Below are 13,252 nucleotides of genomic sequence, written 5' to 3' on the forward strand. Positions count from 1 at the left end.
ACAGTAGACAGTGCTATACAGCCCCACTATAGATAGTGCCGCCCTCCCCCTGTAAATAGTGCCCTCCTCCCTCTTGTAGACAGTGCTCCCTGTAGACCGCACCCCCCTTGTAGATAGTGCCATACAGCCCCCCTTGTAGATAGCGCCCCTTAACAAATAAAACAAAAAAATTTTATACCTACCTAGGCCCCATTCCCGCGACGAACAGACCTGTTCCAAAAAATCAACGCCGATGGGATCCTTGCGTAGGCCGGCGTGATCCGGTGATGTCATCACAACGGTCTGTGCAGGAATCCTGACCCTGCGCCTGATAGGCTGCAGGCCGAACGTGGCCTGTGGCCTAGTATGTGGCAGAGCAAGGGGATATCTCCCTGCTCTAATATAGTGTTCAACAGTATCTGCAACCTATGGACGCAGATACTATTGAATGTGGCATCGCTACCGCTGTAGCAGACATAGCGGCTGCTAGCGGCACCATTAGGCATGGGGCTGTTCTGGCAGACGGCACGGGCCCCCTCATGCCGCAGGCCCCATAGCAGCCGCTAATGCTGCTACAGCGTTAGTTATGCCACTGGTTCAATACATCTAAATTAGGATGTTTCTGCAGCATATCCATGGATTTCTGCGGGCCCTAATTAGACGAATGAGACAGTTGCAGAAATTTCTGCAACAAAAACGGATGCATGTGAATATACCCAACTAGTTTCCATGTGATTTAACTGAACCCCACACGGCCCATTGTGGACCTTCTGTTTACAATCTTGCTCCCACCTCAGCATATATCCAAGTTTCACATTTTGATCTACTGATTGTTTCTTTTGTCCCACCTTTTATTACTGAACAATGGAAATATATGTAATGGAATGTGTGATATATAAAATTTACTGGGACATAATAACTAACACTGTGTATTTCTAATGTAGTGTGCATTGTATTAGGCCCCATGCACATGACCGTAAAAATCGTCCGTAATTGCGGACCGTAATTACGGGCACTGTAGTGTGCATGGGGCCTTATTCAAAATGGCGCAAGCCTTTTGAGGGATATGGTGCAGCTTATGAACAATTCCAGTTTGTTAATTGTTAAACACCACTTTTCTGAATGGAATCTAAATGGAAAAGTGTCAGAAAATATTTATTTTGAAACAATTATGCCAGAAAAGTGACGTAATTGCATTGATAAAAGGCTTGAAACGGCTCATGATCCAAAGGACACCATGTCCTCTATAAAACATGGTGGAGGCAGTATGATGGCATGGGCATGCATGGCTGCCAAACGCACTGGGTCACTAGTGTTTATTGATGATGTGACTGAAGACAGAAGCAGCCGGATGAATTCTGACGTGTTCAGGGAGATACTTTCTGCTCAGATTCAACCAAATGCAGCAAGGTTATTGGACGTCGCTTCACAGTACAGATGGACAATGACCCAAAGCATACTGCGAAAGCAACCCAGAGTTTTTTTAAGGCAAAGAAGTGGAATATTCTGCAATGGCCAAGTCAATCACCAAATCTCAACCTGATCGAGCTGCATTTCACTTGCTTAAGACAAAACTTAATGCAGTTATACAGTTATATAATCAATATGGGCTTAAAGTGCAGTCTCTCAGCTTTAATATGTGGGTATTCACATCCTAACTTGAGGAAGGGTTTAGGAATTACAGCTCTTTACTATGTAGCTGCCTCTTTTTCAAGGGACCAAAGCTAATAGGACAATTATCTCAAAAGCTATTTAATGGGCTGCATGGGCTATTCCCTCATTAATCCATCATCAATTAAGCAGGTAAAAGGTCTGGAGTTGATTCCAGGTGTGGCATTTGCATTTGGAAGCTGTTGCTGTGAACCCACAACATAAGATCAAAGGAGCTCTTAATGCAAGTGAAACAGACCATCGTTAGGCTGAAAACAATGAAGAAATCCATCAGAGAGATAGCACAAATTTTAGGAGTAGCCAAATCAACAGTTTGGTACAGTCTTGAAAAGAAAAAGAGCGCACTGGTGATCTCCAAAAGTCCTGGACGTCCACGGAAGACAACAGTGGTGGATGATTGTAGAATCCTTTCCAAGAAAAACCCCTTCACAACCCCTAACCAAGTGAAGAATACTCTCCTGGAAGTAGGTGTATCCGTATCTAAGTCTACCATAAAGAGAAGACTTCATGAGTGCAAATACAGAGGGTTCACCACAAGGTGAAAACATTAATCAGCCTCAAAAATAGAAAGGCCAGATTAGACTGTGCCAAACAACATCTAAAGAAGCCGCCCAGTTCTGGAACAGCATTCTTTGGACAGATGAAACTCAGATCAACCTGTACCGCAATGTTGGGAGGAAGAAAGTATGGAGAAGGCTTGGAACGGCTCATGATCCAAAGCACACAACGTCCTCTATGAAACATGGTGGAGGCAGTGTGATGGCATGGGCATGCATGGCTGCCAAACGCACTGGGTCACTAGTGTTTATTGATGATGTGACTGAAGACAGAAGCAGCCGGATGAATTCTGAAATGTTCAGGGAGATACTTTCTGCTCAGATTCAACCAAATGCAGCAAGGTTATTGGACGTCGCTTCACAGTACAGATGGACAATGACCCAAAACATACTGCGAAAGCAACCCAGAGTTTTTTTAAGGCAAAGAAGTGGAATATTCTGCAATGGCCAAGTCAATCACCAGATCTCAACCCGATCGAGCTGCATTTCACTTGCTTAAGACAAAACTTAATGCAGAAAGACCCATAAACAAGCAATAACTGAAGACAGCTGCAGTAAAGGCCGGGCAAAGCATCACAAAGGAGGAAACCCAGCTTATGGTGATGTCCATGGGTTCCAGACTTCAGACAGTCATTGCCAGCAAAGGATTCTCTACAAAGTATTAAAAAAAAAACATTTTATTTATGGTAATGTTAATTTGTCCAATTACTTTTGAGCCCCTGAAATGAGGAGGCCGTGTAGAAAAATAGTTGCAATTCCTAAACGTTTCACAGGATATTTTTGTTCAACCCCTTGAATTAAACCTGAAAGTCGACACTTCAATTGCATCTCAGTTGTTTCATTTCAAATCCAATGTGGTGGCATGCAGAGCCCAAATCATGAAGATTGTGTCACTGTCCAAATAATTCTGGACCTAACTGTACATATACATATCGTTCAGCCATAACATTAAAACCAGTCCTAAGCCCCGCAAGTGCTCTCCAGCCGAAACGTAGTTTGACACTGCCGCCTTGGCTGGATGGCTCTAGAGTGCGCCTACATTACTGGTTTCTTCAGGGCCGCAGAAATCAGTTTGTGTTATATGACTTTTATGTACTGCATGGTACACTGAGTACTTCATCTTTGTATTTTTTTTTTTGTTTTCTATCGGCTTAACAAAAACCGGCTGTAAAATACGGAGCTGTTTTCAAGGGAGAACAGCCTCTGATTTTCAGCCGTTTTTTTATGCATCAAGCGTTTTTTTATGCGTTTTTTTTCTATTGACCCAACGAAAAATGGCTCAAGAAGTGACATGCACTGCTTTTTTACAGGGCGTTTTTTTACGCGCCGTTTTTAAAAATGGCCGTGTAAAAAACACCCCATGGGAACGGAACGCCGTTTTTCCAATTGAAATCAATGGGCAGATGTTTGGGGGCGTTCAGCCCTCGTCTTTTCAGCCATTTTTCGGGGCGTTTACGGCCCGAAAAACGTCTGAAAATAGGCCGTGTGAACATACTCTAAATGTTTACTCCTTTCAACAATACAAATGAAAGATGTAAGAAGACAACCCCATTACTCCTTACACAGCTAAATGGTTGGTAGCAGCCCTGGTTCTCTGAATACTACCCTGTGTGGCCAAATGCACACAATGCGTATTACGTTTCCAAGAAATCTCATGTACACGTTGCAGATTTTTCTGCACGTAAATGGTCAATGTAAATGTAAATGTGGCCCATATTTTAAAATCTGAAGCATGTCAATCTATCTTATCTAAATGCCACACGTGTAGCCTTAGGGCCTGTTCACATCAGCGTTGGGATTCCATTCAACCATTCATTCGTTGTGTTCGACCTTTCCGTCGGACGAACCAATGAACAGAAAGCCAAACAGAAACCATAGCTTCCGTTAGCATTACTATTGATTTCAATGGTAATGCTTACGTTGCAGTTGGTTTCCATTTGCTTCCGCTCCGTAAAGTTTCAGGATTTTTTTGCTGAAACAATAGATATATATATAACAATATATATATTAAACCAACTTTATGAAATTCTTTTTAGGGACGGAATAAGAAATTTTGCCCAAAACCCATTTTATACCCATGGTTCCAAAGCAACAGAGCAACAGAGCAACAGATATGAATGTGTTAATATGATGAATGAAAAATACATGCATCCCTATTCCTCAGCCATTGCTGGATATTTCAGATCATGACATGAATTTAAAATGCAAATCAGTGCATTATCCTTTTTGCACAGCAGGTGGTGCTGCTGAGACGTTAATTGGAGTTGTTGACGTTTTTAAAGTTACCAGAACAATAGCTCTACTTTCCAGATAACCAAAAATACACTAGAATAATGAAGCATACTCGCCAACAGTCCCGAATTTGTGAAACTGTCTCGAATTTACATAGACAATCCCGGCAAATTACTGTCCCGGGACTTATCCCGGCAACTGCTACATTCAATTGTATCTGCGTCCTCAGGACGCAGATACAATTGAATACTATGGCAGAGCAGGAAACTATCCCCTTCCTGCTCTGCTATTCACTCCTCCTGGAGCGCCGGAATCCCCGGCCAAAGCGTTGCCGAAGGCCTGGCCGGGGATTCCGCTCATAGACGGAGCCCCTGACTTCACTGTCCATAAAAAAGGGCAGTGACGTGAAGGGCACCTTCAGCATTGGAATCCCCAACCAGAGCGACGGCAACAGTCTGGCTGAGGATTCCCCTCCTAGAGGGAACCACAATGCTCTATTTACAGGGTACAGGGGTGTGGGTGGCACTATCTACGTGTGTGTGTGTGTGTGTGTGTGTGTGTGTGTGTGTGTGTGTGTGTGTGTGTGTGTGTGTGTGTGTCATCTACAGGGAGCTGTGTGGCATCATCTATAGGGGGCTGTGTGGCATCATCTACAGGGAGACTGTGTGGCTCTATTTACAGGAGGCTGTGTGGCACTATCTACAGGGGGTTGTGTGGCACTATCTATAGGGGACAGTGTGGCACTATCTACGTGGGCTGTGCGGCACTATCTACAGGGGGGCTATGTGGCAGTATCTACAGGGGGCTGTGTGGCACTATCTACAAAGGGCACTGTGGTATTATCTACAGCGGGGCCATGTGGCACTATCTACAGGTGGCACTATCTACAGGGGGCACTGTGGCATTATCTACAGGAAGCAGTGTGTGGCAATATCTACAGGGAGCAGTGTGTGGCAGTATCTACAGGGAGCATTGTGTGGCACTAACTACTAGGGGCACTGTGGCAATATCTACACGGAGCAGTGTGTGGCACTATCTACTGGGGGGCACTGTGGCAATCCCTACATTGAGCAATGTGTTGCAATATCTACAGGGAGCAGTGTGTGACACTATCTACTGGGGCAGTGTGGAGCACCATCTACAAGGGGCACTGAGTGTGGTACTATCTACACTGGTTTTTACAATGTCAGTAGTGGTCAGCACATATCGCCTCGCCCCAGTAATAAAGTAAGACATCACCTGCCTGTAAACAACCAGATAACCAAAGAGAGATACCGGTCACCATAGTAGTTGTTAGCCAAACTAGTGCAAAAAATTTTGTTTGTGTAATTGTTTGTAGAAATTTTTGTTCGTGTATTTGTATGTAGAAATTCTGGGAAGAAAGCCATGCCCACTAGCCACACCCATGCTTTGTGTGGGGGAACTCGACAAACACTGGACCTCAACGAACACCTTTGGAATGCATTGTATCGTTGATTATGAGCCAGACCTTCTCATCCAACATCAGTCTCTGACCTCACAAATGTTCTTTTGGCTGAATAGACACAAATTCCCACAGACACACTTCACAATCTTGTGGAAAGTCTTCCCAGAATAGTGGAGGCTGTTATAGCCGCAAAAGGGAGGCCCAGCTCCATATTAACACTTATGGTCTTGGAATGTCCAATAAGCTCATATAGGTGTAATGTTCAGGTATCCACATACTTTTGGTCATATAGAATATGTATCTATCCTTTGTCTTATTAAGTAAGCCAAGTTATGAATGCATGCTGCTCTTGAGGTCCAAGTTATATAACTTAATTGTTTATATTTGTTTGTCTTTCAGGTGAAAACCTCCCATACAATATATATCCTCAACTATATAATAATGAAGGCTGTCCAAGTAGCACTGCTTTTATTTGCTGTGTGGAAAATAAGTGCCACTCCAGCTGGCCGCCTCTCCTGTTATAAGAAGATGATAAAAGATCGAAACTGTCACAATATCCCAGAGGGAGTAGAAGATCTTACTCTGAATGGAAACCTTCAGGACCACATTTGGGAGGGAGCAGGATGTGAGATGGTCTGTTACTGCAATTTTAATGAACTCCTCTGCTGTCCAAAGTAAGAATTGACATGTCTTTTATCTTTGTGCTGATTTCATTTTCCTTCTACTCTTATAACTTTTGTAATGTAAAAGTTACAAATCATGCATTTGGTTTCCACAGTAGAGGGACATATTTAGGTTACTCCAACATGTATAATAAGCCATTGCAGGCCTGCAGCAAAATCTCCTTCACCACATTTCACTTTTAATGACCTTGTTCTTTATATTATATAATGCACTAATAAATATCATAAGACATTTCCCTTTGCAAACTCACAAGCCCAAGTCATATTTTATTAGATATTTAACAACAACATATAAGAAGAATGCTGGAAAAGCTATATATAATAATGATGAGTTCTGCTTATGTACATAAAAATAAAGTGTAGACAACATTTAGATAGTAAACGCTATCTAACCAACTCATTATACGTAATTGTACATTACCTGTTTTGCGTGATTAAATAAGGAGTTGGTACTAGAAGTACGGCATCAGTCATATACTATCAATCAATATACTTCTATATGTGTTTCACAACTTATATTTTATACCCAGCAGAAAACTAACATTGAAACTGCTATAGATATTGGGAACAGTAGTGGAGTCTGTGAAAAATATGTGCAGGGCTGACATAAAAGGAAGCATAACGCAGGTATATTATCGGTCTCTGGTACCCGGATACATAAATTCAACTATTAATAACTACTCCGTGTGTTCCCTGTGAGCACCTTCATTATTTTACTTCAGTCAAAATATGTTATTACAAATCTATGCTTAAATTTCCTATTCATAAACCAGTACAATTGAAAAAGTTTTTTTTTAAATAACCAAGGAGCAATTTTGGAACAGTGGCAGCAGGAGAAGTGACAGAAACCAGCCAAAGATCTCGAGGATAGTACTTGTCAACCAGTCACATTATGGAGAGCCTCGAATGTGGCCCTTGACTTTAAAAAAAACACTGAGTCTGACGTTTAGTCGAGGCCGGGTCATGCATACACAAACACATATAGGTCTTGATTACAAAGCTATAAATATATATATATTTGATTTTAAAAGACTGCTCTCAAGACTAAATCAATGTTATTTCAGGTTTTGTATCAATGTCAATTATATTTATTTGCTTTCAACATGCTGAGGAAGAAGCGAATGCCACGCTTCGAAACGTGTCCAGTACTAATATACTGTGCATGAGGACTGAGACTGATTTTATTGAGGCACCGTCTACTTATGAAAAAAGCATTTGCTACATATAGTGTTGTGAGCAATGTATAAATTGAAAGATAGCACACTGAACTACTGGGACTGCGGTATCATATTCACAGGTGTAGGGGCTGCTCATTTGCAGATGGCCACAGTTTCCCATCCGTTGGAGCTTTCTATTCACTGACAGTGAGGCGAAGCACACTATAAGTACCAGTGTGGCCGCGCTATCAACATAAGCGTGTGCAAAACCAACTAAACCTAATAATCAGGTGCTCCAAGAAGTCACAGTACTACAAGTACAACGGAACTGTGAGTAGTGCTCATCTGGCAGGTAAAAACAGAAAATAGCCAATCAAATTCACACTGACATTGTGTATAATGGCATTGGAAGTGGAATAACATTCAAGTGGATACACTGTATTGAATATATCATAAGCTGTGCCCATTATACATCTTGTATGAGAACAGAGACATTCACCATCTGATAAATACTGACACTCACCATCTGGTAGTATTGCTAATATTGTTCATATTGCGAGAATTTGCATAACATATTCAAACAAATTCCTTGGAGCAAGAAAACAACAATAAATTAAGATCGGTGATACCGCACACAAAAGAAAGTGTCTGAATATGAGTGAAAGTCCTCAGATTTAATATATATACTCATAGCAGGGCCCACTATATTGAGTTCATCTACAATTTTTTAGATACTTTAACTGCAGTTATAACATATTATCTTTATTATATTTGATTGCATATAAATCAATATAATTTATTATTTTTCATTTATTTTTTATCTATTATTTTATGTTATTTTTTATCTTTTATTTTTTATTTTGTATTTTAACATATTATTTTTATTATATTTGATTGCATATAAATCAGTATAATTTATTATTTTTCATTTATTTTTTATCTATTATTTATGTTATTTTTTATCTTTTATTTTTTATTTCGTATTTTATCTCATTTTTATTCCTTATAGGGGACATTGGATCTCAAGATTTGCACATAACTTCAAACCACTGTAAATTTTTGTACTAGTTTTTGTTGTATATTGTCTTTTTGTCCTTTTGATATATGCAAACAATAGTGTTGCCAAATATTTGGGTATGTTGAAAGTAAATAAATATAATTGATATTGATACAAAACCTGAACTAACATTGATATATAATCTTGAGAGACGGTTTTATCTAGTATTATCTTGAATCTTTACTGTATGTGGTACAGCTAAAGCTTCGTTCACATCTGTGTCGGGGTTCCGTTCATGGGTTCCATCAGACCTTTCCGTCAGGGGAACCCATGAACGTAAACTATAGCTTTCTGTTTGCATTACCATTGAATTCAATGGTAAGGCTTCCGTTGCTAATGGTTTCCGTTTGTCTCTGTTCTGTAAGGTTTCCGTTTTTTCGATGGAATCAATAGCGTAGTCAACTTAACAAAAATATAGCTGTGTAAATAAATTATATACGCTATATGTGTATTAGTCCTGATCCTGACAGAACATGAGTAGAGGCAACCAAAGTAGACAGTGCCAACCACAGTGCACCCATAAAAGTGACACAGCGCTCCCAATGAGCTTCTTCATGTAGGAAGTTACTAAGAGCAGCTAATTGGTGACTATTCTTATTAACTCCCTCCTTACTGTTCTCTATCCCTGATCAGTAACTTGTGGAAGAACTAGCAAATTATTCTGCAGGGTACTATTGTGATCCCTGGATTGACAATTGCTCTTGTACCCAGCTTTGACTCCTGTAGGCATAGGGCAGTAGACACTTGACATTGTGAATGAAAACATAATCTTAGGCCTCATTCCCACGACAGGGTTTCCCGGCCGGGTGCCGGCCGTTCATAAATCGGCCGGCACCCGGCTGCATTAGGAATAATAGACCCCTAATGGGGCTATTCACACGACCGATTTTTTGACGGCCTGGAAAACCGGCCGTCAAAAAATTGGACATGCTCTATCTTCGGCCGGGTACCCGGCCGCCCGGCTCCCATAGAAGTCTATGGGGCCGGGTAATACACGGCCATCACCGTGATGTGTCCCGAGTGATGGGCGGGTTTTCCGGCGCTTGCACTCTATCTCCTCCTCCTCACATCGCAGAGTGCATGTGAGGAGGAGGAGTTGATGCCATTCTGATGAATGGCTGTGCGCTGTACACTGTGTGGCAGGGCCGGGGTGTACAGCAGGTGGAAGGGAGCGCTGCGCTGGCTCCCTTCCCCTGCTTGTTTAAAAAGCGCCCTGGCCCGGCGACACCTTCGATGGCGCCGCTAGCAGCTGCGGCTGCTACTACTGCAGCGACGCCACTATAGCAGAGCAGGGAGGTATCTCCCCGCTCTGCTATGTGCTAGCCGCACTTTAGCTCCTTGAAGGAGCGGAATCCCCGTGTTTCCGGGGATTCCGCTCCTGGACAGAGCGCTTGATGTCTCTGTCCATATCTGGGCAGTGACATCAGGGGAAACTCCTGAAGCGGAAACCCCGAACACATGGGGATTCCCCTTCAGGCGTTGCCGCTGATGTCACTGTCCAGATCTGCCCGGCCCGGCACGGATGAAAAACTTTATGCAAACCGACCAGGCAAAATGGCCGATTTTACCGGCCGGCACTCTGGCTCGGGCGGGACCCGGTCGTGTGAATCCCGCCTTAATCATACAAATTGAAGGCATAACTTGAAGCTCCCGGGGCCCAATGCAAATCTCTTAAATTACCCCCAACCATCACGTGTAACTTGTAGTACTGGTCTTTTCAAATGGGGCAGAGGGACCTTTTGGGCCCCCCTCAGGCTCCAAAGCCCAGGTGTGACCGCAACCTCAGTACCACCTGTAGTTATGTCCTTGAAAAATCTTATCTAATAACTTTTTAGCAACAACAGGTCAAATAGTTTGAGTCAAATAACACCCTTCAGAAGACCTGGGCTACATGAATAATTACATCCCATTGATAGTAAAACATAACCCCAACTTAATATAATTTGCCATCAGTCATAAGTCCCAATCACCGCTATCTTTATGCAATCATTTAAAGCGTTGCGAAGATGATGGTTTCCCATGACAGTGCTGAGGTTAAGGACCCAGTGGGCACGGTGACCCTGCCCTGTAAGTGCAGGCTGTATCCTCAGGCAACATCCTCAGTCACATTGTGTAGGTGAAGATTGGCAGAAAAAAAATTACGTAAAACAGCTGCATGCAACATTATGCTGTAACAACGTCTTCGTCTTTTTCTTTTCAATGATCTGTTTATTAAAAAGATTAGGATGAAATAAACAGTATATCAGAAATCCAGTATAGCAGATATGCAAACTTACATTTACTTCTGACAGAGTACAGCTACATCTTGAGGCAACAGCCTCAAACAACTGGAATATATAAGTGTGGAGGTAGGTGGGAGAGTAAGGAATTATGGGCGAGAGGGTAAGTCCAGAGAATGTCAATTGGAACCTAGTTATGATGGGATGACCCTGAGTATTCTTCCTTATGTCTGGGGCAGGGCTTATATTGGATGGGGCCCTGTGCGATATCTTCGGTTGGAGCCTCCTTCATATGGTATACTGTTGTACAGTATACTATTCAAAATACCAAACAGTGCCTAATTATAAGTGTGATACAGTATGGTGTCAGAATAACAGTGCCATACATTGGCCAAATAACACTTCCATACAGTTGCAGAGATGTTACTCCCATAAACTATATAAAAATAAACTGTAAAGTGCGGAAGTAGCAGTGATACACAATGCCTAAGTAAATACCATCATACAGTGCTCAAATACCAACCTACAGTGACTAAATAGCTACATAAAGTAATCTAATAATAATAATGCTATACAATGTATTAGTAATAATGATATACAAAATCCTTGGTAATCACAAGTCTCAGATCCCAAACCATCTGTGACGCTTTCTTCAGAAGAAATGGTTGGTGCGCCCTATGCAACTGTAGAGGTTGCACACCCCTAAGGCCAACCCTGCTTGGGACAAATAGGAAAAAGGAGATGTAGAATAGTATAATGGTGGTTATTAAGTTTATCTAATGTCTCCAGGAATAACACACTGGGCTAAAAGCAACATGAACAATTTCCCATTATTCCCCATATAATGGATATAGGGAATAGCTGGTGTCAGTTCAGTGGTTGGTGTTGCTCAAGCCTCTTTTACCAACAAAGCCCTGGGCATCTGCCATGTTCCTTGTTGATAATTCAGTTGAGAATCTTGTTCTAAGAAGCTAGTCATTATTTTATACCTCAAATACATCTAACAGTGGACAGACTCTGGATCTTTATCTCATTTCTTCATCTCAGTGTGACACTTTATACACTTTATACACATTCTGAGACTGCTTGTAATATACATGACAGGGGAAGCAAGACATTTTTTGTAATATTTGAGTTTACAATGGCTCTAAGAGTTTGAGAAAATAATATAATTTGCTGGATTTCATTAAAAGAGGAGTGTTTTACACATAAACCCCACTATAGTTAATGGATTGTAGAGCTATTATACTAGTTTTTGTTTTTTTGAGTCCTTATATCCCTTCACGCTGAACAAAAGGCATGCTCATTTATTAGTAAAGTCAATTAGCTTTGGAGTCTATCAATATGAGAATGGCACAAATCAAACTACTGCTTCTTCTGCTTCTATTGTTTAATACCAAATAATGTAACTATTGACCTCAAAAGAACAAGGTCCAGAAACCTATTGAATAATATATCCATATTGGAATATTCAATTCATTTGGAGGAATGAAATGCACTGTCCTCAGAAGTGTATCTACTCATGAAGCTGGCACGGAGGCTTAGTAGAGGCACCGTCTTTCCCTTATACCAGCAGTTACAGTGAGGCCATTTGGCTGTGAGAGCACAACTGAAGTACTATTATGTTCTCACAATGATGCCTCTGTTCCTTTCCCCTAAAGCATCAGCTCGTGAGCATACCCAGAGAGCAGTCAGCTTGTATTAGCTTGCTGTCTTCTATGTCCTGAAGTGCCAAAATTTTGCCTTCACTAGCATCAACCTTAACAGCTTTTCAGTAATAAATCACATCCAGCAGAATTATCCACTTCTATAAAACATTTGCAGTGCATTAACTCATTCTGCAACTTTTTGCTTTCTAGAAACATTTTCTTTGGGCCGAAGATTTCCTTTGTAATTCCTTGTAACACCCACTGATGAACAAAGGTACATTGTTCCGGAGGAAGACAATGACTGACACAGAAAGTGGGAAGATTTCGAAGCAAAAATACCTCTACATGTATTACTTCTTTTCTATATACCAGAGTTGCATCTCTCCGGATGCATTTTAACAAATAAATTGATTGTCCCAAAATATTCTGCATTTAGCTTTTTTCTGTAGTCTAAAAGTATTATGCAATACATAGTTATTTAGAACACCACACGTATTAGTAAAAGTTTAGATCTGCTAGAATTGAGGATTTGATCTGCCAGATAAACAAAAAAGTCTTGTTTGTGCTTAAATTAATGGTGAAGTTTAGGAAGACTCTGCCAAAGAATGTTATTCTTTGAATA

At 41.3% G+C, this 13,252-nt stretch overlaps 1 protein-coding gene across 1 annotated transcript; it reads left to right on the forward strand.

The window, feature by feature from the left end:
- The first annotated feature begins 6,064 nt into the window (after nt 1–6,064).
- On the forward strand, nt 6,065–13,052 carry SCRG1 (stimulator of chondrogenesis 1). The gene is made up of 3 exons (XM_075849656.1): nt 6,065–6,131; nt 6,265–6,539; nt 12,841–13,052. Exons 1-3 carry the CDS (start codon nt 6,087–6,089, stop codon nt 12,893–12,895), a joined length of 375 nt encoding a protein of 124 aa, XP_075705771.1. The 5' UTR covers nt 6,065–6,086; the 3' UTR covers nt 12,896–13,052.
- The last annotated feature ends 200 nt before the right edge of the window (nt 13,053–13,252 follow it).

Source organism: Rhinoderma darwinii, chromosome 1 (genome assembly GCF_050947455.1).
Source record: "Rhinoderma darwinii isolate aRhiDar2 chromosome 1, aRhiDar2.hap1, whole genome shotgun sequence".
Classification (NCBI taxonomy): Eukaryota; Metazoa; Chordata; class Amphibia; order Anura; family Rhinodermatidae; genus Rhinoderma; species Rhinoderma darwinii.